A 26,163-nucleotide genomic window follows, 5' to 3' on the forward strand; every position below is an offset into this window, starting at 1 on the left:
AACTTTTAAACATTTTAGACCCATCTAAAGCTTACATTTGTGAATTCTGAAGTCTTATTCCCTCTCAGTAGAGGAAAGGAAAAAAAAAATCATCTGAAAACCACTCTTTTTCTTCTCATTTTAGTCAGCATGGCCCAAGCAACCAAGGGTATCCAGAAAAATAACTCTGCTGAGATTTTTTCAGTTCCACTGGGAATTGAAATAATATTTTATTTTAAATATTTTATTTATTTTATATTTTAGCTGGTATTTTACTATGAATGATTCCATATCTATATAAGCACCAAAGGTTTGTCATCTTTTTGACATTTCATCCTTCCATTTACAGGGGAAAAATGCCTTTTCCATATTTCAATGAGTCAGCATAATTTTAGTGAATCCCACTTCTGACATCAACTCTGTCAAGGTTCCTCAAGACCATCCCAGGTTTGAAAATTCTCTAGGAGTACTCACAAGGCCCAGGATATATTTGTATTCATGAATAGGTTTATTTTTTACAGTGAAAATATACAAAGTAAAATTAGAAATAGGCAAAGGAGCACAGGCAGCCAAAATGTCCACAGAAAACTGTATGCAAGATTCCAAGTTGTCTTCCTGTAAAGTCACACAGGATGAGGTTAATTCCTCCCCAGATAAATTATAGCATGTATATTTGAAATGTTTACCTGGGAAGTCTATTAGAGATTCAGTGCCTGGGGTTTTTAAATGGGAGCTACCCACAGGGCCACTCTGCCTAAAATATACACAAGCCCCAGAAAATCAGATGCTCAGCATAAACCATATTGTTTGTACAAACTTTTTAGGCACAATGAGTCACTGATTAGTACTGAAAATGTTGGAAATTCTCCACAAAACCAAGTTCCTAGATGCCAGCCAATTACCAACCTTGCAAACAGGACTTTTCTAAGGGTAGCTATCTCAGGCCTGATATCTTAACACTTCAATGGGCTTCTGTCTTGGTATACCTTTTGACTTTACTTATAAAGGTGAGAAACAAAGAGACTATAATGCTTTTTACCCTCTCCTCCCTCCCCCATTCTCACTTCTACCTCCAAACAAACTGTTGTCCTTTCTTTCTACTACAAACTCCACCATCATAACTGAATTAATTCTCTAACTTTACCCCCACACTCTCTTTCACACACACACACACACACAAACACACACACACACACAACATACATATACATTTCGTTGACTTGTAGGGAATAAATCCCGTACTTCTGAACAATCAAGTATACTGAAATAAAATTACCAATATAGATAGATTAACAGAAGAAAAGGCATACAAATTTATTAGCATGCATGTAAAACACAAATAATATGAAACTCAAAGATGACAATAAATCCAATGTATAAATCAAAAGAAGGGAAGAAGATTGCAAGTTCTCAGTGATTTTTGAAGTTTTTGAAGTTCTTAGTTTGCTAATCAGGAAAAGCCTCATTGAGAAGATGTCATTTGAAGAAACACTTAAAGGAATTATATATATATATATATATATATATATATATATATATATATGAATGGAAGGGGCACTTCAGGTCAAGGAAGCAAACAGTGTCAAAGATTAATGTCAGAAAGTGAGAAGAAAATTATTGAAGATAAAGTAATTAAATTAGTAAGGGTTTATTTAGATCATGTAGATCTTCGTGGACTATGGCAAGGTTTGTTGGATTTTACTCTGATATGTGAACCATTATAAAGTTTTTACAGAAATATGAGATTATTTTACTTGTATTTTAATAGAATCACTGTGGAATGATTTTAGTGAATAAACTGTAAGGGGATAAGGGTAACAGGAGTAGACTATTAGAAGGCTATTTTAATATTCCAGGGCAGAAAAGATAAGGATATAAGGATTTGTATCATAACTGGTAAAGTTGATGAGATGTGTTTCAAAATTTTTTTAGTGGTCATATATTTCTAAAACTAGAGGCAACAAGATTCGGATATGGGTTAAAGAAAAGAACCCTCGGGGTAATATCAATTGTCCAAGGCAATTACATAAGGAAGCATTTGCTTTTTACTTTGATGGGAAACACTGTAAAGAGCAAGTTTAATATCAAAAGATGGGAATTCAGATTTAGACATACTGATATTGAGATATCAATTAAGCAGCCAAGAACTATCAAGTAGGCAGTATTATATACAACTCTAAAGTTCAGAAAAGCAGTCTTTGCTGAAAAAAAGTATATTTAAGAGAGAGATAACAGCTGAGAGACAATTTGATTCATATATGTTTATATCTGAATAAGATCATCAAAGGTTTATTGCAAAAAAGAATTTCAAGAACTGATTTATGGAGTAATCCACCCATAACATGAAGAGGAGGAGGAAGAACTAGCAAAGGATACTGAGAAGTAATAGCATACCAAAAGTTGAGTGAAGAAAACTTTCAAGGAAAATGAAGCAACCAATTGAATTAAGTGATAATCATATGTCAAGGAAGATAAATAATAAGGATTAACAAGTGAAATTAGTGATTTGAAGATCACTGGTGAACTCCATAAATGAAAAAACATTTTAAACAAAATCATGTTTGAAGTTTGAATTAGTGGACTTGAAAAATCAAACAGATAAGTGATGGGAAATTAATTCTGAATACTTTGTATTTTCTTCCTGGAAGGAATAACAGCCACAAACTATATAAGTAAAACTGAGAGGTAAAGCCTATAAAAATGTGCTGGAAAAATTGCCCAGTACTAGAAGAGTATTTTTATTGGTGCATAATCATCATACAGAATAGTGTGTTTCATTGTGGCATATTTACACATGAACATATCATACTTTGATCAATTCCATTCACTAGTACCTCCCATTGCCCTTCTCCTTCCTTCCACTGATTCCCTTCCTATAACCTACCAGTCTCCTTAATCATTCACAAGATCCCTTTTTTCCCCTTTTTAAATCTCTAATATCCACATATGAGACAAAATATGTGAACCTTGCCTCTGTGAGTGGCTTATTTCACTTAACATGATGCTCTCCAATTCCACACATTTTCCCAAATATTATATTATTTTGTCCCTCTCTATGGCAGAAAAAAGACTCCATTGTAAATATATACTATATTTTCTTTATCCATTCATCTGTGTACAGACACCTGTGAACAGACTAGTTCTGCAATTTTGCTTTATGAATTGCTCTCCTATTAACATGAGTGTGCATGTATCTCCATAGTATATTGACTTTAGTGGTTTGTTGTTGTTGCTACTGATGCTACTCTTGTTTTTTTTTTTTTTTTTTTGTTGTTGTGGTTGTTTGTTTGTTTTTGGTAAATAATGAAGAGTAGTAGAGCTGGATTATATGGTGGATCCATTCCTAGTATTTTAAGGAAAATCCCTACTGATTTCCATGGTTTCTGTATTAATTTTCCTTCCCATCAGCAGTTTATATGCATTCTTTCCATCAGTTCATGTTATTCTTAATGACTAACATTCTAACTGGAAGTAAGGTGGAGTTTTGATTTGCATTTCTCTGATGGTTAGAAATGTTAAACATCTGTTTCACATAATTGTTGTTCATTCCTACTTTTTTTTTCACAATACCTTCATTTTGTTTATGTATTTTCATGTGGTACTGAGGATCAAACCCAAGGCCGCACAGTATATCTCTATCACTGAGCTAAAAACCCCAACCTTACCCTTCTTCTTTTTGGAAGTGTCAATTCATTTCACTTGTCCATTTTTTTATTGGGGTATTTGGACTTTACTGGTGTTGAATTTGATTTTTGTATCCTAGATATTAGTCTTCTGTCAGAAGAGTAGCTGGATAAGACTTTTTTCCCATTATAGAGGCTCTCTTCACATTGTTGTTTCCTTTTCTGTGAAGAAGCATTTTAGTTTGATGTCTTCCCCACTTATTGTCTCTTGTATTATTTCCTGAGCTACAGGAATCCTACTGGGGAAGTCATTATGTATGCCTGTAAGTTTATGTATTTCCATTATATATCTCTTCTAACATTTGCAAACTTCCTGGTCTTTTTTTTACAGTTCTTTTTTCTATTAGTTGCTCATGACAATACAATTATCTTGACATATCATACATTTGAATCAAATGGGGTATAATCTCTCATTTTTCCAAGTGTACAGGTTACAGAATCACATTGGTTATACAGACACATATATACACACAGCAGTACTAGTGTCTATTTTATTCTGCTGCCCTTCCTATCCTCCCTTCCCCTCCCCTCTCCTCCCATCACCTCTCTCTACCCAATCTAATGTGACACATTTCTTCTTTTTTTCCCTCACATCATCATACATGTATTTTGTATAATGATGAGGGTCTCCTTCCATCTTCTGTACAATTCCCCTTCTTCCTTCTTTTCCCTCCCACCTCTCTTTCCTATTTAGTGGTAATCTTCTTCTCATGCTCTTCCTCCCTATCCCATTTTGAGTCACCCCCCCTTATATCAGAGAAGATATTCGGCATTTGGTTTTTAGGGATTGGCTAACTTCACTTAGCATAATCTGCTCTAATGCCATCCATTTCCCTGAAAATGCCATGATCTTGTTATTTATTAGTGCTGTGTAATATTCCATTGTGTGTAAATGCCACATTTTTTTATCCATTCATCTATTGAAGGGCATCTAGGTTGGTTCCACAGTCTAGCTATTGTGAATTGTGCTGCTATAAACATTGATGCGGCTGTGTCCCTGTAGTATGCTCTTTTTTATTTTTTTGTTTATTTTTTTCCTTTAAGAGCTTTATTGTTTATTTTTTTATTCGTTGTTCAAAACCTTACAAAGCTCTTGACATATTATATTTCATACATTAGATTCAAGTGGGTTATGAACTCCCATTTTTACCCCAAATACAGATTGCAGAATCACATCAGAAACACATCCACGTTTTTACATAATGCCATATTAGTAACTGTTGTATTCTGCTACCTTTCCTATCCTCTACTATCCCCCTCCCCTCCCCTCCCATCTTCTCTCTCTACCCCATCTACTGTAATTCATTTCTCTCCTTGTTTTTTCCCAATCCCCTCACAACCTCTTATATGTAATTTTGTATAACAATGGGGGTCTCCTTCCATTTCCATGCAATTTCCCTTTTCTCTCCCTTTCCCTCCCACCTCATGTCTCTGTTTAATGTTAATCTTTTCCTCCTGCTCTTCCTCCCTGCTCTGTTCTTAGTTGCTCTCATTATACCAAAGAAGACATTTGGCATTTGTTTTTTAGGGATTGGCTAGCTTCACTTAGCATAATCTGCTCTAATGCCATCCATTTCCCTGCAAATTCCATGATTTTGTCATTTTTTAGTGCAGAGTAATACTCCATTGTGTATAAATGCCACATTTTTTTTATCCATTCATCTATTGAAGGGCATCTGGGTTGATTCCACAGTCTAGCTATTGTGAATTGTGCTGCTATGAACATCAATGTGGCAGTATCCCTGTAGTACGCTCTTTTAAGGTCTTCAGGAAATAGTCCGAGAAGGGCATTAGCTGGGTCAAATGGTGGTTCCATTCACAGCTTTCCCAGGAATCTCCATACTGCTTTCCAAATTGGCCGCACCAATTTGCAGTCCCACCAGCAATGTACAAGAGTACCCTTTTCCCCACATCCTCGCCAGCACTTGTTGTTGTTTGACTTCATAATGGCTGTCAATCTTACTGGAGTGAGATGGTATCTTAGGGTGGTTTTGATTTGCATTTCTCTGACTGCTAGAGATGGTGAGCATTTTTTCATGTACTTGTTGATTGATTGTATGTCCTCCTCTGAGAAGTGTCTGTTCAGGTCCTTGGCCCATTTGTTGATTGGGTTATTTGTTTTCTTATTGCTTAATTTTTTGTGTTCTTTGTATACTCTGGATATTAGGGCTCTATCTGAAGTGTGAGGAGTAAAAATTTGTTCCCAGGATGTAGGCTGCCTATTTACCTCTCTTATTGTTTCTCTTGCTGAGAAAAAACTTTTTAGTTTAAGTAAGTCCCATTTGTTTATTCTTGTTATTAACTCTTGTGCTATGGGTGTCCTATTAAGGAATTTGGAGCCCGACCCCACAATATGTAGATCGGAGCCAACTTTTTCTTCTATCAGACGCAGAGTCTCTGATTTGATATCAAGCTCCTTGATCCATTTGAGTTAACTTTTGTGCATGGCGAGAGAAGGGGATTCAGTTTCATTTTGTTGCATATGGATTTCCAGTTTTCCCAGCACCATTTGTTGAAGAGGCTATCCTTCCTCCATTGCATGCTTTTAGCCCCTTTATCAAATATAAGATAGTTGTAGTTTTGTGGATTGGTTTCTGTGTCCTCTATTCTGTACCATTGGTCCACCCGCCTGTTTTGTACCAGTACCATGCTGTTTTTGTTACTATTGCTCTGTAGTATAGTTTGAAATCTGGTATCGCTATACCGCCTGATTCACACTTCCTGCTTAGGGTTGCTTTTGCTATTCTTGGTCTTTTATTTTTCCATATGAATTTCATGATTGCTTTCTCTATTTCTACAAGAAATGCCATTGGGATTTTGATTGGCATTGCATTAAACCTATAGAGAACTTTTGGTAATATTGCCATTTTGATGATGTTAGTTCTGCCTATTTATGAACAGGGTATATTTTTCCATCTTCTAAGATCTTCTTCTATTTCTCTCTTTAGGGTTCTCTAGTTTTCATTGTATAAATCTTTCACCTCTTTTGTTAGGTTGATTCCCAAGTATTTTATTTTTTTTTTGAGGATATTGTGAATGGGGTGTTTTTCCTCATTTCCGTTTCAGAAGTTTTGTCGCTGATATACAGAAATGCCTTTGATTTATGCATGTTGATTTTATATCCTGCCACTTTGCTGAATTCATTTATTAGTTCTAGTAGTTTCTTTGTAGACCCTTTTGGGTCTTCTAGGTATAGAATCATGTCTTCCGTAAATAGTGATGATTTAAGTTCTTCTTTTCCTATTTTTATGCCTTTAATTTCTTTCGTCTGTCTAATTGCTCTTTCCAGTGTTTCGAGAACTATATTGAATAGAAGTGGTGATAGAGGGCATCCCTGTCTTGTTCCAGATTTTAGAGGGAATGCCTTCAATTTTTCTCCATTCAGAATGATGGTAGCCTGAGGCTTAGCATAGATAGCTTTTACAATGTTGAGGTAAGTTTCTGTTATCCCTAGTTTTTCTAGTGTTTTGAACATAAATGGATGCTGTACTTTGTCGAATGCTTTTTCTGCGTCTATCGAGATGATCATATGGTTCTTATCTTTGAGTCTATTGATGTGGTGAATAACATTTATTGATTTCCGTATATTGAACCATCCTGGCATCCCAGGGATGAATCCTACTTGATCATGGTGCACAATTTTTTTGATGTGTTTTTGTATCCGATTTGCCAGAATTTTATTGAGGATTTTTGCATCTAGGTTCATTAGAGATATTGGTCTGTAGTTTTCTTTCTTTGAGGTGTCTTTGTCTGGTTTCGGAATCAGGGTGATGTTGCCCTCATAGAATGAATTTGGAAGAGTTCCATCTTTTTCTATTTCCTGAAATAACTTGAAAAGTATTGGTTTTAATTCTTCTTTAAAGGTTTTGTAAAACTCTGCTGTATACCCATCCGGTCCTGGGCTTTTCTTGGTTGGTAGTCTTTTGATTGCTTCTTCTATTTCATCCATTGATATTGGTCTGTTCAAATTATGTATCCTCCTGACTCGGTCTGGGCAAATCATATGACTTAAGAAATTTATGGATGTCTTCACTATCTTCTATTTTATTGGAATATAGGTTTTCAAAATAATTTCTAATTGTCTTCTCTATTTCTGTAGCATCTGTTGTGATATTGCCTTTTTCATCCCGTATGTTACTAATTTGAGTTCTGTCTCTTCTTCTCTTCATTAGCATGGCTAAGGGTCTGTCGATCTTATTTATTTTTTCGAAGAACCAACTTTTAGTTTTGTCAATTTTTTCAATAGTTTCTTTTGTTTCAATTTAGTTGATTTCCGCTCTGATTTTAATTATTTCATGCCTTCTGCTACATTTGCTATTGTTTTTCTCTTCCTTTTCTAGGGCTTTGAGATGAAGTGTGAGCTCATTTATTTGTTGGTTTTCTTTTTTGGAGGAATGACCTCCAGGCGATGCATTTCCCTCTTAAAACTGCTTTCATTGTGTCCCATAGATTCCGATATGTTGTTTCTGTATTTTCATTTATCTCTAAGAATTTTTTTATTTCCTCCTTTATGTCTTCTGTAACCCATTGATCATTCAGTAACATATTGTTCATTTTCCATGTGATGTAGGATTTTTCCTTCCTTCTTTTATCATTGATTTCCAGTTTCATTCCATTATGATCAGATAAAATGCATGGTATTATCTCCACCCCTTTATATTTACTGAGGGTTGCCCTATGGTATAATATATGGTCTATTTTTGAGAAGGATCCATGTGCTACTGAGAAAAAAGTATATCCACTTGATGATGGTTGATATATTCTATATATGTCAGTTAAGTCTAGGTTATTGATTGTGATATTGAGTTCTATAGTTTCTTTATTCAACTTTTGTTTGGAGGATCTGTCCAATGGTGAGAGAGGTGTGTTGAAGTCACCCATAATTATTGTGTTGTTGTCTATTTGATTCTTGAACTTGAGGAGAGTTTGTTTTATGAACATCACAGCACCCTTATTTGGTGCATAAATATTGATAATTGTTATGTCTTGTTAGTGAATGGTTCCTTTTAACAGTATATAATGTCCTTCCTTATCCCTTTTGATTAACTTAGTCTTGAAGTTGAGTTTATTCGATATGAGGATGGCCACCCCTGCTTGCTTACGAGGACCGTGTGCATGGTATATTTTTTCCCAACCTTTCACCTTCAGCTTGTGTATGTCTTTTCCAATCAGATGTGTCTCCTGGAGGCAGCATATTGCTGCATTTGTTTTTTTAATCCATGTTACCAGCCTGTGTCGCTTTATTGGAGAGTTTAAGCCATTAACGTTTAGAGTTACTATTGATATATGGTTTGTACTTCTACCCATGTTTGATTATTTATCTTTTTTTTAATTTAGTTTGTTTCTCCATGATTAGCTTCCCCCCCCATCTGTCTTTACTGAGGTACTTCCCACTGTTGGTTTTGTTTATTGTTTTTCATTTCTTCCTCGTGTAGTGTTTTGCTCAAGATGCTTTGCAGTGTTGGTTTTCTGGCTGCAAATTCTTTTAACTTTTGTTTATCATGAAAGATTTTTATTTCATTGTACCTGAAGCTTAATTTTGCTGGATACAAAATTCTTGGTTAGCATCCATTGTCTTTCAGTGTTTGAAATACGTTGTTCCAGGATCTTCTGGCTTTCAGCGTCTGTGGTGAAAAATCCGTTGTTAACCTTATTGGTTTACCCCTGAATGTAATCTGCCTCCTTTCTCTTGTAGCTTTTAATATTTTCTCTTTGTTCTGTATATTGGATATCTTCATAACAATGTGTCTTGGCGTTGGTCTGCTGTAATTTTGTATGCTCGGTGTCCTGTATGCATCGACAATTTGTATATCCGTTTCCTTTTTTATTTCTGGAAAGTTTTCTATAATTATTTCATTCAGCAGTTTGCACATTCCCTTGGTTTGAACCTCTATACATTCCTCTATTCCGATGACTCTTAAGTTTGGTTTTTTTATGTTATCCCATATCTCTTGGATGTTTTTCTCGTGATTTTTTACCAGCCTTTCTGAGTTGGCTAGACTCTTTTCAAGATGATATATTTTGTCTTCATTATCTGACGTTCTGGCTTCTACTTGCTCCACTCTGTTAGTGATACTCTCATTTGAGTTTTTAATTTGGTTTATAGTTTCCTTCATTTCTAGAATTATTGTTTGATTTTTTTTTATAATCTCTATCTCCTGATAAAGATGCTTATTTGCTTCTTTTATCTGTTTATGTAATTCATTTTCAACGTGTTCTTTCACTGTTTGAATTTGCTGTCTCATATCCTCTTTCAGATTCCATTCCATCTGTCTAAGGTATTCCTTGAGTTCTTTATTTGGCCATTTTTCTGATGCCTCTAGGTCCTCCTGAATATTTAGGCTGTCCTGCATTGTTTGTACTCCTTTTCTTCCTTGCTTTTTCATGCTGCTCATGTTACTTCTTGTTCTGTTTGACTGCTGAGTTACTGTTTACTCCTATAAATTTATTTGAGGCTTGGGAGGAAAGGTATTAGAAGGGAAGGGAAGAAGTCACTAAAGAGAATGAGAGTAAGCAGGTAGAATTCAAGGATAAAATTTTAAAAAATAATAAAAAAAATTTAAAAAAATTTTAAAAATAAAAAAAAATGAAAATGAAAAAAAAAACCCAAAAATTTAATAAATGCAGTCTTAGAGTTTGATTAACTTCTCTTCCAGTAGGTGGAGCTGTGCCCACCGGGCCAAGCTTCTCCTCTCAATACGCGGGAACCAATCACTGTGCAGCAGCTCCTCCTCCCAGACTGGGCGGGTCTCCAATCCTGAGTGCCTAGGGCCTTCTCTTGTGTCTAGTCACTTCCCCACTTTTCCTCAATCCAGGCTCCGCTCACCGGTGATGTTCACCACAATACTGGCTACAAGCCAGGTCTGCTGCTCCCAGGAGCCCTATTTTCTTGAATGACTGGGCACACTCTCACCATTTGCCATTCCCTCAGACCCTAAGTTTGTGGAGCTTGGGGCTGAGAACCCTCAGCGAATTTTGTTTGCCCTCCGGTAGCCACACCCCCAGTGGCTGGTGCAGGAGACCTCAGTTGTCAGCACTTGTGGGAGCAGTAGCCAGGGGTTCCGAGCCACGGGTCCCGCGCCACTCCTGATTCCCTCGGTCTGACTATTGCGCTCACGGGAGAGCTGGGAGGGGCCCTTAAGGTTTCCCCGCTGTGTGGAGAGTTAGGGCTAGGGGCTTACACACCTGTTGCCGCCGGTTTCAATGAAGTTATCTCCTCCGCCGCATTCTGGTGACGTTAGTTCTCTGCCATGGTGGTATCCCATGCAAATGGCGACAGTTCGTTCCCTTTGCCGGGTGACCGATGCAACGGGTGGGTCCTGACCAGCTCTCCCAAGCCCCGTATCAATCCTGTGGCCACTACCTATGAAGGCTCGGTTGGTATTAACCTCCGCAGGTTCAGAAGGGCCAACCAGTTGTTTCAGCGGGATCGTTTAGTGCTGAGTCACAGCGGTTTGTCTGTGAGATGCAGGCGAAGGGGAGCTTGAATTCAGCCGATCCGCTAGTATGCTCTTTTTAGGTCTTTTGGGTATAATCTGAGAAGGGGAATAGCTGGGTCAAACTGTGGTTCCATTCCCAGCTTTCCAAGGAATCTCCATACTGCTTTCCAAATTGGCTGCACCAATTTGCAGTCCCACCAGCAATGTATGAGTGTACCTTTTTCCCCGCATCCTTGCCAGCACTTGTTGTCTTATTCCTAGATATTCTATCTAGTTTGAGTTGACTCTGCTTTAGATGAATGATAGTGATTTACTTTCAATCTTCTATGTATGGATATCCAATTTTCCAGTACCATTTATTAAACAGGCTCCCTTTTTTTTAACATAAGTTTTTGGCTCCTTTGTCAAGAAGAAAATAACTGTGATTGTAATGATTTGTCTCCGTGTCTTCTATTCTGTTTCATTTTTTAGATGTGTATTTTTATCCTAGTACCAAGCTGTTTTGTTAGTACAGTTCTGCAATATAATTTTAAGGGGTGTTGTGATGCCTCCAGCTTTACTCTTTTTCTGAAGAATTGATTTTCCTATTCTGAGTCTTTTGTTCTTCTATATAAATTTTAAGATTTTTTTCTATATCTAAGAAGATTATCATTGGTATTTTTATGGAGATTGCATTGAAGCTGTACAGGGTCTTTGGTAGTATGGCCATTTTAATGACATTAACACTGCTTATTCATGAACATGGACATTTTTTCCATCTTTTGCTTTATGCTTTGATTACCTATTTTGTAGTTCTGTAATTTTCCTTGTGAGGAACCGCATCTTTGACTCCCTTGGTTAGATTAATTTCTAGGAATTTTCTGAAGCTATGTGAAATGGAATTGTTTTCCTGATTTCTCTTTTGGAAGATTCATTACTGGAGTGTAGAAAAGATACTGATTTTTGTAAATTTTGCATGTTTCTTGCTACTTTGCTAAATTTGTTTATAAACTCTAGAAATCTTCAGGTCGAGCTTCTAGAATAGTCTAAGTATAAGATAATATCATCTGCCAACAGTGATAATTTGACTTCTTCCCTTTTTTGTTTGTATTCCTTTTACTTCATTCCCTTTTCTAATTGTTATGGTTAAAGTCTCAATTAATACATCAATGCACTTTTTGCTTATTTTTATGTTATGGGGATCAAGTACTATATTGACTGGGAGTTGTACGATGGGCATCCTTGTCTTGTTCATGATATTAGAGAAAATGCTTTCAGTTTTCTTTGTGCAGTATGATGTTTGCTTTTGTTTTGTCATATATAGCATTTATGATGTTAAGGTAAGTTTATTCTATATCTAATTGAATCATGTTTTTTCACCATGAATGGGTGTTGAATTTTTCCAAAGGATTTTTCTGCATCGGTTGAGATGATTGTGGGATTTCTGCCCCTGATTCTACTTATGGGATATATTGCTTTCATTGGTTGTTTAATTTTGAACCACTGTTACATCCCTGGAATGAAATCAACTTGCTCATGACATACAACAAATGTGTTGAGAAATATGGTTTGCTAATATTTTATTAAGGGTTTTTGCATACATGTTCATCATGGGTATTGGAGTATAGTTTTCTTTCCTTGAAGTTTCCCTTTTTCTAATTTTGATATAAGGTTTATATATTTTAAGAGGCTCTTAGAATGAGTTTACACGTATTTCCACATTTTATTTTCTAGAAAAAAAAATGTAGAGCATTAAAATTAGTTCTTCTTTAAAGGTCTGGTGGAATTCATCAGTAAGTCTATCTGCTCCCAGAATTTTCTATCCTGGGAGACTTTTTATTTCTGCTTGATTGCCCTTTTTTGTTATAGGTGTCTTTTGGTTTTCTACATTCTCTTTATATACTTTTGGCAGGTTGTATGTATCTAGAAATTTATCCATTTCTTCTAGATTTCCCAATTTATTGGAATAAAAGTTTTCAAAATAGTCATTAATTACATGAAAATAGAAGTGAGATAAACAATAGGTTAGAGGAAGAAGATAGAGAAGGAGGGAGAGCATGTCGAAGTACTAGGGAACAAAATCTACCAAATTATGCTATATCCATGTACAAATATTCCACAAAGAATTGTGTGTATGTGTGTGTGTGAAAACATATATATATATATATATATATATATATATATATATATATATATATATACACATATGAATACACATATATATCACTAATTAAAATAATCATAATAAAAATAGCAGTAGAACATGGGAGGAGGAAAGAGAAGAGAGACAAGAGAGGTAAAGGTGAATGAGACTGATAAAATTATGCTGTATACATATACAAATATAGTATAATGATTGCCGCTATTATGTGTAATTATAATTCATGAACAAAAATAGTACTTAATGATCCTGTGGACATCAGTGGTGTCCTTTGTGATATCCACTTTTTGTCTCTCATTTTATTTATTTTAGTCTTCTCTCTTTTATTTGATGTCTGTGTTGTCAAATATGAAAGTGGTTATCTCTACTTTCTTTAAGGTTTCAGTTGCATGAGATAACTATTCTTTCACTTTCAGCCTGTAGTGGCTTTTGCCTTTGAGTTATGTTTCATGCAGAAACATATAGTAGATATTGATTTTTATCCAATCTGCTAGCCTGTGTCTTTTAATTAGAGAATTGAGACCATTTACATTCTGGGTTGTTATGAATAATTTTATTTTCCTGCCATTCTGTTTATCTATTTATATTTTTATTTATTTATTTATCTGTTTTTCTAATGAGATTATTCTTTCCCCTGCTTTCCTGTTTGTTTCATTTTCTTATGTATGTAGGATGAGGTGTCTTCTGCAATGCTACATTAGTAACTGAGAATTTCTTCTCTTTATGCTTACCTTGGAAAGTTTATATTTCTTCCTTGATTCTCATAGATATTTTTGCTGAATATAACAGTCTTGATTAGCTATTATTTTATTTTATGTCTTCAAATAAATTGTTCCAACCCCTCCTGAATCTTAAGAATCTTCTGAGAAATCTTATATAATTCTGACTGGTTTTCCTCTAAGTGTGACCTGGGGTTCCTCTCCTGAATGTTTTTAAATATTTTCTGATTTGATATTTTAATTATAATGTGTCTTAGATTATTTTCTGGTATTGGCTATTTGGTGTTCTAAATGCCTCAAGTATCCGGATGTCAAACTCATTCATGAGGTTTGGGCATATTTCTGTTATTATTTTACTGAAAATTTTATCAATTGCATTAGCCTGTGTCTCTGGTACTTCTTCAATGCCTTTGAGCAATAATTTTGATATCTTGATGTTGTTCCAGAATTCCTGTATGTTCTGGTTAATCTAACACTATATGAATGTTCAAGGACAGTCTCCTTCAAGCTCTGAAATTCTGTCTTCTATTTGATATAACCTATAAAACAGACTTTTTAACTGAATATTTTATATTATTTATTGATCCTTTCATTTATAAGATTTTTGTTTTGTTCTTTTTCATAATCCTTATCTCTTTATTTAAATGTCCTTTCATATCCTGTATTTTCTTTCTTAATTCATCCCTTAGATCTTCATTTAATTCATTCATCATTTTCACAATCAAGTATTTGAATTATTTGTCCAGGATTTTATGTTCTTCAGTATCTGTGGATTTAGTTCCTGGAGGGATTATAAACATTTGGATGTGTCCAGTTGTTTTGTCTCTTCATGTTTTCAGATTCTCTGTCTAGTTTTAAAATCTGTGTAATGGATTTCACATTTTCTATTATGTTAGGGTCTTTTGGTGAGCAGTTATCTGTTTACAATGTTCCCTGAGCTGGGATTATATCTTAGCATAAAAATACCTAGTCAGTATAATCAAGGTGCTAAGTTCATTGATCAGTACTACTTCAAAAGTAGGGAGTCACTAGCAACAGTAAGAATAGTAAGTTAATAGTATACCACATATCAACATATATTTTAAAATTTATTACTAATGATATCTACAAATCTATTATCCAATGAGAAAGTGGATGAAAATAATATCACACACTTAAAAGAATATGCTCTCATTTTCTTAGAAAGATATACATGAGTATTTTACAATAAAAATGTTTAATTACTGGCAAAGGAATTTATACCACACCTGTCAAAAATCTTTCACAGTAAACCTACTTATAGTTGTATCTGTTATAAATACCAAAAAGATTATGTATGTTCATTTTAAAACTCTCTTAAGAACTCTTGTTGACCTTAAGGGAAAGTTGATGAGAATGCATATCACTTTCTTTATAAATTTCTCCATTAATTTGTAAGTGGAAGGTACCATTAAGCATGTTTAGATGCCTTCCCAAGTATGATTTTGTGTTTAGTGACACACTGGAAAAAATATACTTAGGACTCTAGGACAGTGATAGAAAAGAACTTTTGTTTTAATAATGAAGTGATATTGTTTTTTTATTTTATTTTTGCCTATGTACCTGGAAAACAAGTTTATTCCATGTTAACATTTGTGAAACATTTTGTAAGTAATAGGGATTATATCCCAGTAAACAATAATTCTCTAGTATTTCTAGAAGCAAAATGAAATGTAATATAGATATGTAGTAATAAAGCTATCTAAAACCACAGTTTTATTTTGCTCATATTATTCTGTGAATTCTTATATAATAATTTATCTTCTAAGGAGAAAACTCCCTGCATCTGAAAGATATAAGCATCTGAGATAAATGGCCATGTTTCATTTTTATGTCTTAGTTAGCTCAAGATGACACCTACTTGAGTGGAAAATTTATGGTCATGATCTCACCTTGAAATACCAAATAATACTCACAATAACATATTAAAGGAAATTATATTTTTCTTGCACAGATTTATGTTTTAATGTGATTATCAAAGTCAGACTTCATTATGTTTTGGTCAGTCTTGCTCATATTTTACTCTTCTCTATCAGTTTCCAGAATTCAACTTGTTAAGTACCTGAGTGATGACAAGATTGTGAGACTCAAAGAGGTGTCTCCAGCCCTCAGTGAGAAACATGACTCTCAAAAAAACTTAAAGGAAAAGCACAGCAACAACCATTCTTCAGACCCAAACATGGAGGAAAACCATGGAAGAAAAGCCAGCCGTAAAATTTCTTTCTACAAGAGCCAGTACAAGAACTATAGATATGCTCATAGTTTTCAGAGTTCTGGGTCTCAGTTTGATCTTATTCATCCAAGTGCTGAGGTTTACTCCTCTGTTGTTTCAGCACCTGTTTGCAGTCAAACTTCTATAAGCCCTAACCCTGTTGTATGCCCTAAGACTCAAAGAAATAACATAACTTCTGTGGATATGGGAGCAAAAAGATGCTTCAAATGCTTTATGGAAATCACTGACTCTCCTTTTCATCAGTGTGTCATGAATTCTGAAGATGATTCTGACCCTGACTGTCCTTTACATCTCCAAATTCCTTTGGATTCTAAATATTCTCTGAGCCCCAAATCTGATAGACACAACAAAACCTACCAATTCAGCCATTTATCTCAGACCCTGGATCAAAAATGTCCTGTGGACATCTGCTGTCCTCTACACCAGGAAGATTCTAAGTATTCTTTGGGCTCAACTTCTTATTTACATTGTGAAAGTTGTTCAGCTTTCCAAAATCTCATATCCTCTATTACCCATACCTTTCCTATAAATTCCGAGAACATCATGGGCCAACATAGTACCTCTGACCCAGACACTGTCATCAACACTTGCAGTGTTACTGGAGTTGAAAGTGAACATAAGTTCAACCTTATTGTCAAACACAAAAATGAAAACAATCCTGACAATGAGACTGAAGTTGCCAGTGCTAGAAATCTCAACAATAGTGCCGATGCTAAAGACAAGTCTCTTCCCAAAGATGAGAACGACCATGAAACTGACACTAACTCTGAAGATGAGACAGATGCTGAAGATGAAACAGACCCTGAAGATGAAAATAACACCAAAGAAAAGAAAGATCCCAAAGATAAGTCTGATTCTGATGACAATGATCCCAAAGACAGCAACTCTGAATATGATGCCGATAATAACAGTGAGTCTGATCCCAGTGGTGATGCTGGGCCTACAAGTGGAACTGATCCCAGCAGTGATGGTGACCCCAACGATGGAACCAACCCCAACAGTGAAACTGACCCTAACTTTGATAATACCACTAACAATGATGCTGACTCCAAATACAGCACTGATCCTGAGGAGGACATACACACCAATAATTCATACAGTGCTTCTGTCCTAGTTGACCAAGACAATACTGTCAACTCCAACAATGGCACTGATCCAAACTACACATCGGGGACTCAAAATAGAACCAACCCGGTCTATACTTCTGGTTCCAACAATGATGCTGGCCCTAGCAATGCCACCAAGCCTGGCAATGACATTTGCTCCAACATTGGCCCTGGCTTCCAGAATATCAGAACAACTATCAATAGCCTTGGCCCCAGTAACAGTGACTTTGGCCCCAACAATTTCCCTAACCCCAATAATACCCTGGTTCCCCATAAAGATCCTGACTCTAACTATAATGTCAGTCCTAGTAATGTTACTAGTAACAACAATGATATTATTCCTAACAGTGATACTGACTTCAGCTATGATGCAAGACCCACTAGTGCTACTGGCCACAACAATTCAGCTGCCACACACTGTGATTCAGACTATGATTATGTCCCAGAATTTACCCATGCTGTAGGGTCTAGCTTTGTAGCCAACCCAAACTATATTGACAGAAACAGCTATGCTGTTAGACACAACTCTGCAGCTAGCACTGTCAATTTCACTGATACCAGCAACACCACTAGCTATAGTAGTGCTGTTAACCCTAGGTATAATATTGGAACTAACTATGATGCAGACACCAACCATATCCCTAGATTTACTCATTTCATTGACTCTACCATTGTTGTCAATACCGATTATAATGCTATAAATATGCAGAATGCTCATAATTCTGCTAATACAAGCAATAATCTCTCTGGTCCTGAATTGGAAATCAGTTCCAGTACTTCTGTTCCTAATGTTATTTATGGAAACTCTCCCACTTTTGCTGTTGGCACTAGCTGTATTTCTACTCCTAAGAATTTGACCACTTCTAAATTTTCTGATTCATTTAATCCCAATTTTGATGACCAAAAATGTCAGATTCCCTTCAAAGTTTCTGCTGTTTCCATGGACTCTACAACTTTTATACCTGACATTGAGTCTAAGGATTTCCTTGATGCTAAGGAATCTGGTTTTTCAAAAGATTCCTCTGGGGTACAGAATACCATTGGCATCAAGGATCATGTCAGTTTAAATGATCACTACAATCCAAATATTACACTCCCTAGTTTTGATATTATAGTAGAAGCTGAACCACCAGATGTTGTGAAGTTTGCCATATCATCAGGTGCTGTGAATCAATTTTTTAAGGTAAGTTTATATCAATGCAGATTTTTTATTTCTTCTCCATTTTCTATAATTTGGATTGTTAGTTTATTGAACACAATCTAAAATTTTATTTTTATTTAGTTGGATATTCAAACCATGGAAGAGAGTGAAAAAGTTGTCTGATATTATTTTACTTTTGACCCCTAGCACCAAAATACAGTTTTCCATTTGAAGGATTCATTTGTTGTATACTTGGCAAATAGCAAAATGACTTTGTTTGCATGATGGCTGACTGGTCTATTCTATCAAGGGTTGAATAGCTCATAAATCTTGTCAAGTAATTAATATCAAATGTTTCTTCTAGCACTCTGAATTGCATGCAGAAATTAAGACTGATAAGTGTTTGGTAAAAAATTTTTGACAAGATTCTTTTTGACAAAACTTTACCACCATGTTGCCATCAGGCCAAAATTATTTTATATACATTGAAATTTATACTCTTTTAGTCATGATAGGCAAATGCATTTAGTTCAGACCATAATGTTTGTGTACATAAATTTTCAAGTTGAAATAATTACTTTATTTTACACTAAAATATGTAATTGAATGCAATTTTACATTTAGAATGAGACATAGATTTTTATAAACATAATGGAAGTGCCAAATTTGTAGCTCCTTAATAGAGAACAATCCTGTAGCCTTCCTAAGAGACTACATCTTCCTGGGAACAGTTGTAATTACCTAATATGACTTTACACCTTTTTCTTTGCTAACTTAAAGTAAAGATGACTAGTAGTAATAAAAATAATATTGCTCAGATATAAGCCTTCCTATTAAAGTTGTTTCTCACAAATGGAACTTTGCAGGATATGAAAGTATTTAAAAATGTCTTATTTTATCTCTTTGGTGTTTTAGCTGAATAAGTATATAGTTATAACATGTTTTAGCTAATGAGTTTTAAGGAATGTAGTTATCATTTTGAAGTTTGAATAATATTACCTAAGAACTATGTTTCTTAACTGGAGGTAACAAGATAAAAGCTACTTGCAAAAATACATGCCTTTCTTCTCAAAAGCAACTTTTTTTTTCAAATGTAAGGTATTTATATCCTAAAATACCATATCAAAATAAGTTTATAATAAAATATCTGTTCAAATATATACTATGCCCTGAGTACTTGTTCCAGTCTTTTGTCCAGGACTAGACAAAGGAAATATTGGCAACCAATTATTTTATTTTTATAGGAGACAGACAGAATTTCACAATAAATTATGAATAGCTTGATAATTAATGAATTTCTATGCCTTCACTAACAAGGCAACTTCGGTAAGAATGAATGATCGCCTTCCCTTAGAGCTTTGGTATTTCTACATTTTCCTCATTTATTATGTGTGTCCTTATGTCTTTCACAAAACAACTATCATGCAGAAAACAAGGACCCTTTCCTATTCAATAAAGTAAGAGAAGCTCACTCTAAATGAAATAAAAATTTTATACTGAACATAATCTGCCAATCCAACATCATAATACATAGGAAAGCCACTTACAGCATTTTATTCATTCTTTCCAAAGACATTTAATAATTAAACAGTGTAGCAGGCTCAAAAATACAGAGACTCAATGAAGAACATAGTTGCTGTTCTCTGAAGAACTCAAGAGTTTATTTTAAAAACAAGTGATCATTTGTGAGTAGGAATTATAGGAAAACAAATTAAGTGTCCTCTCACTAAGGTTCCAGAATGCTTAGAAACAATTTAGATGTCCAGATCCCATGTCACCAATATATTTAAAGTAGTTGGGAATATATATCACCAATGTGTTTGAATTAGTTGGAAATATATGTGTATAGGTTGTCATTCTGAGTTGTACTTTTCAGGGAGAAATATTAATTTCTGAAATTATCTTTCTTTTTGTAAGGTTAATATTGAGTTCAATGGTATTAGAACTATATTACTAAGAGTCTAATATAATGTAATAAGTTATGTGATAACTTTTTAAATTTTACAGAAATAACATAATTCCATATTCAAGGGGCTAGATTAAAAGTAAGTGTACTTTTCTTAATGTTAGACTGTGCAAATAACTTATATTCATAAATAAAATTTACTTGATTTAATCAGTTTAATTCTTTGACAGATTTCATTCTATTTGAGAAGAATTGAAATAGGGCCATTCAAAGAGGAAGTCATTTTTTATTTATGGTAGACTTTTACAACAAGAATGATTCAGTAATGACACTGAAGAGAAAGGCAGTTTTATATAAAGTGGCTTATTACAACCAGAGTTTTATAAATGTGGAGTTATGTAGGCATTATCAGCAATGAATGTGAATCAAATTTGTCCAGCTTTTTGTAATAAAGTTCTTCTACAGTATCTTGAATATTTGAGGAAGCCTAAAAATAAGTCTTAGGTTAGGAGAGGCTAATCTCTTCAAAAGGAAGATTGGCTGAAGTGTCCAAAAGTTGTGGGACTTTGATTTTAAAGTAGACTACCAAGTGACTCATTTCCTTCCTGATCAAGTAGCCATGGAAATACATAAATAAATTTAATTATTCTGCTTAACTTTCATTGAAATAAATCTTAGTAAATTCAATCTTTGGGCAGGAAAACAAGAATATCTATATTTCACAGATAATCAAAGCAATGTCATTCCAAATAGTTACTTAATTAAATATATTCACCTACAGATAAACAAATTTTCTCCTTCTAGATTTTAAAGCTAGGAGGTATTTGGTGCATTAACACAAATGTGGTTATAATAAAACAGCTGCAGAATCTATAATCTGTCATGTTTTTCAGGCATGCAATTAAAAGAGGTGGCTGTTTGTATTCCATTTTCTTTGCTTAGAGAAACAAATGGTAGACTATATTTTTCAAATAAGTATGAGTTTGGGTATATTTATTATCAAAGATGATAAATGTGAAATTATTATTACAAAATTCCAGTTTTTGCCTCTCATGAGTCATGTCTTCCAATTTCCCTCTAAAAATACCCAAGTTCAAAGTGAAGACCATCTTCATAACTGTCCCTATTGCAGAAAATCTGTGTCAATGACCCTTTTTCTATGGGAATTTCAAAGTCATGTATTTCCCTGATTGGTTAGAGACTTTTGATACAATAATTCCTAAAGGAAATGAAAAAATAGGAGGATATGTATACAGCAATAATGAGCATATTGGATATGAAGGCAGGGAAATTGTGGAATAATAAACATGATTACTGAAATCTTAATTTTATCATATCATTGGATATCAACATATATTCTGAGTAATCTAAATCCATTTGTAATTAAAGTATTTTTTCAGTATTATCCTTTCAATTTCCTGATCTGTTTCTATCCCATTTTATACCCTCATATGTATCCAAGCTCTTCTAAGTCAACTGTACTACGTGATTACTAACTCTGGAAACAGCTTCCCAGTATATTCTCACCACCACCCTCTCATAAAGAGCCTACCTATACAAGCACATGCACACACACACTATGCACATGTGCACGCGTGCACACACACACACACACACACACACATACACATATCAGGTAGCTTCCCCTGATTTGGGGTTGTATTGAGTACCACAGTCACATTAGTTTATATAGTGATTTTAATAAGAACAATTGAAATATAAACAAGTAAATTTTAAATTAATTTCTGGTGTATATAGTACTTTTTATAATATGGAAATACCTAGTTAAGAAGAAAGCAAATGGGAATGACAAGAGAAACAAGCAGAGCTTTCTTATTTCACCTCATAAATGTTATATCCCCAGTAATAGAAACTGTTTACAGCCAAAAAGACTACACAGTGTTAGATAATTAGGCAAGCTAAATTTTGTTTAGGCTCCCAAAAGATAATTTTTAGGTAGTTGTATAAGGTTCTGAACCAGAAGAAAGCACTAAGATTGTTAACTGTGAGGATTTTAAGCAAAATATCAGAAAAATCAATATGATTTTTTCACTGCTTCATACTTCTCTTGAATAGAGTTTGTTAATAGAGTATAATGTGACATAACAGAAACTGAGGTAAGATCATTGTTGAAATTGAAGAACTGGATAAAATTAAGGGTAAATCTTCAAGCATCCATTTAATAGCATTTAGAGAGCACTTATTATCTAATACAAACTCATATTTTACATGCATCATCTCATTTAATCCTCACAATTCTATGAAGCTACATTACTATCCCTATTTTGCAGATGAGGAAACTGAAGCATAGTAACCTTTTTTAAGATCACAGTTACAAAGTGGTAAATAATCAGAGTATACAAATAAATATTTAGAATTAATTTTATATGTTAAAATAACATGTAATCGTAGGTCTGAAATGTAGTAAATAATGCATAAACCTGGTTTAGCAGACACTTAAGCTGCAAAATGAGCATTACTGTGTCTCCATCTTAGTATCTTAAGAGTGTATTATTCTTGATTGTAAGGTGATCAGAGTAGTTTCTTGGGCAAAAATTTGATCCTTTCAAGGGTCATGATATCCGATATTTTCTGCCAAATATTCTATTTAAAGTACTCTAGGGATTAGACAAAGGGGAATGAAGGGAAGAGAGGGCATAGACAGAAGAAAGACAGTACAATAAATAAAACATAACTTCCCTATATTCTTATATGAATACATGACCAGTGTAACTTTGCATCATGTACAACCAATAAAAAAATGGGAAGTTATACTTCATGTACATATGAAACATCAAAATACATTCTAATATCATGTATAACTAAAAAGAATTTAAAAAAAAGATATACCTAAATTTACAAAAAAAATACTCTAAGGATAAAAATACATTTTTCTCTAATTGCCCCTTTTAATTTTTCTTTTAAAGTTTTCTATCTTATTGTTGCATTATAGTCATATATAATAGTGTGGTACTTTATTCTATATTCATACATTAACATAATTTTTTCATTATCATTTACTAGTTACCTTTCATTTACCTTCTTCTTTCCCTCCTCCATAAACTTGCTCTATTCCACTGATCTCCCTTCTATTATTATTATTATTATTATTATTATTAATGTGTGCACATATATGTATATACATATATATGTGTGTATATATATATATATATATATATATATATATATATATATATATATAAAGCAAGATTCATTGTGGTATATTTGTACATGGACATACACAATTTTAACTCCCCAGTTTCTTTTTATCCTATTGTTGCAGCTCAAACTCCAGACAGGTAGCAGTCAAAGCTTGGTCCTTGATTAATGCAAAGAATACCTTGAGATGGAAAAGAGAAAGGCACAACCAAGAAGGTTCTAAGGATATGAGCAAATAACTTCGAAAATCTGCAGAGATCACTGAGCAATGTTTATTATATGTTTATTCATACAAACCCTCCCCAGTACATGACCATGGTCTTCTTTTCTACTATACCCACCGATGTTGCTTCAAACTACCATGTGACAATTATCCCATCTATCTTATTTATTTCTGACAGACTGTAATTAGGAAAAGAAAGTACTGTGGTCATTTGTAGTGATAATTTTAAAATAATTTTGTATTGTTAATGATTCAAAATGAGGTCAGATATTTGAACCAGAGATTATTTCCATATTTCTTGTAAAGTCTCTGTCTCCAGAAGAAGATGGCCTTATCTTTTACCAAATCTTATGATAGATGCCTTGAATATCGTGATGGCCATTATAGATTTAATATAACCCTCAATAAATTTCTATTTTATTGTTAATGCTGTTTATTATTGTTGTTATCATTTTATAAGTGTGGTACACAAAATTAAAATAGTTAAGAATCATCATTATTGTGCATTGTTTGCTTAACTTGCTATTTATATAATTCAACCTTACTAACCTAGGATAAATGCTAACCTAGCCCTTTACTAAGAAGATTTATAGATGATAGCACTGGAAGAAATGAGGCTAACTCTGAAGCTCCCAAAAAAACACTCAACAAATGGTGTGGAATTTTAATAATACATGCCAAGAGAGCTGAGAAAATATGAAGTGAAATAACTGAGAGAAAACTGTTTCTTTGCTTTGCAGTTAGTAACAGGGAATAGGATTCCAGGTATCCATTAAAAATAAACACCACTTTTTGATAAATAATTACCAAGTAGACTTTTGACAAATGCAAGATTCAAGCCATCATGACCTGACAAAATTTTTGTAAGTTTCCCACCATTTGTCACCATTGTCTCTGTACGCTTTATTATTAATTTCTTAAATTCAGTCATTTGCTCCAGCTAGGTGAATCTCTCCACTTTATCTCTTCATTGCTTTGTGTTTGTAAGCACCATGTTCTTTTTGGTACCTTCCCTCTACTTAAGCTTTACCTCACCCCTAAATCTCAGATATCTATGAAAAATATTGCCCCCTATATCCTCAATTTTCTGTTCTTAAATTCAGCTGAAAATATATTAGCACATCCCACCCACTGTTTGGCATACATAGAGTATATGGTGTGGGTTGCAGTGGTAATATGCACTGACATTGGAAAGGTAAGCAGGAACTTTGTCTATCGTAGTAGAAAATTTAGTCTTTATTCCACAAGTGATGAATAATATTTAAATGATTTTTAATATTTTTTATTTGTTCTAATTAGTTATATATGATAGAAGAATGCATTTCAACTCATTGTACACAAATAGAGTACAACTTCTCATTACTCTGGCTGTACATGATGCAGAGTCACTACAATGGTGTAATCATACATTTATATAGGATAATAATGTCAACCTCATTCCACCATTCTTCCCATCTCCACACTCCCTCCCCTCCCCTCATTCCCCTCTCCCCAATTCAAAGTTTCTTCATTCTTCCCTAATTCCCCCCCTCCACCATTATGGATCAGCATCCATCTATCAGAGAAAAAGTTTGGCCTTTGAATCTTTGAATTTGACTGATTTTGCTTAGCATGATATTCTCCAGCTCATTCATTTACCTGAGTAATATTCCATTATATATATATATATATATATATATATATATATATATATATATATATATATATATATATTCATTCATCTGTTAAAGGGCATCTAGGTTGGTTCCATAGTTTAAATATTCTGAATTAAGCTGATATAAATATTGATATGGCTGATTTTACATGCTTTGGGTATAAACCAAGGAGTGGGGTAGCTGGGAACAGACACTTCACAGAATAAGGAATACAGTTGATCAATGAATATGAAAAACTGTTCATCATCTCTAGCAATTAGAGAAATGCAAATCAAAACTACTGTAAGATTTTATCCCACATAAGTCAGAATGGCAATTATCAAGAAAACAAGCAATAATTGGTGAGGATGTAGGGGAAACGACACTCACACAATGCTGGTGGGACTGCAAATTGGCACTTAAATGATTTAAAGCAGGATAGCAGTATAATTTTATTGGGCTTGAGATAAATCACTCTGCTGGTGGTGTGGAGGAAAAATTTGAGAGAAAGATATGGGGGAAGGAGACTGGAAAGACACCTGTTAGAACACAGATACAGCAGTCTAAACTCTAAAAAGGCTAAAAAATAAGGCAATAAACTACAAGAATAGAAAGTAAAAGACACATTTGAGAGATATTAAGGCAAGAATGTCTTGGGATTGGCAAATAATTGGATGTGGGAGGGAAAAAGGTACATTTTAGAATGCGTCTATTTTCTTATGTAATAGTGGTAGTGTCATTAAGTAAATTAAAGAACAGGGAACAAGTAAGACTGATTGTATG

At 34.1% G+C, this 26,163-nt stretch overlaps 1 protein-coding gene across 1 annotated transcript in view; it reads left to right on the top strand.

The window, feature by feature from the left end:
• The window catches only part of LOC114091206 (uncharacterized), a 502,987-nt gene that overhangs the window by 349,671 nt on the left and 127,153 nt on the right, over positions 1-26,163 (top strand). Inside the window, exon 12 of the mRNA XM_071606073.1 lies at positions 16,015-18,500. Within this exon, the coding sequence (XP_071462174.1) occupies positions 16,015-18,500 (2,486 nt within the window). The remainder of the gene's footprint in view (positions 1-16,014; positions 18,501-26,163) is intronic.

This window comes from Marmota flaviventris, chromosome X (assembly GCF_047511675.1).
Source record: "Marmota flaviventris isolate mMarFla1 chromosome X, mMarFla1.hap1, whole genome shotgun sequence".
NCBI lineage: Eukaryota > Metazoa > Chordata > Mammalia > Rodentia > Sciuridae > Marmota > Marmota flaviventris.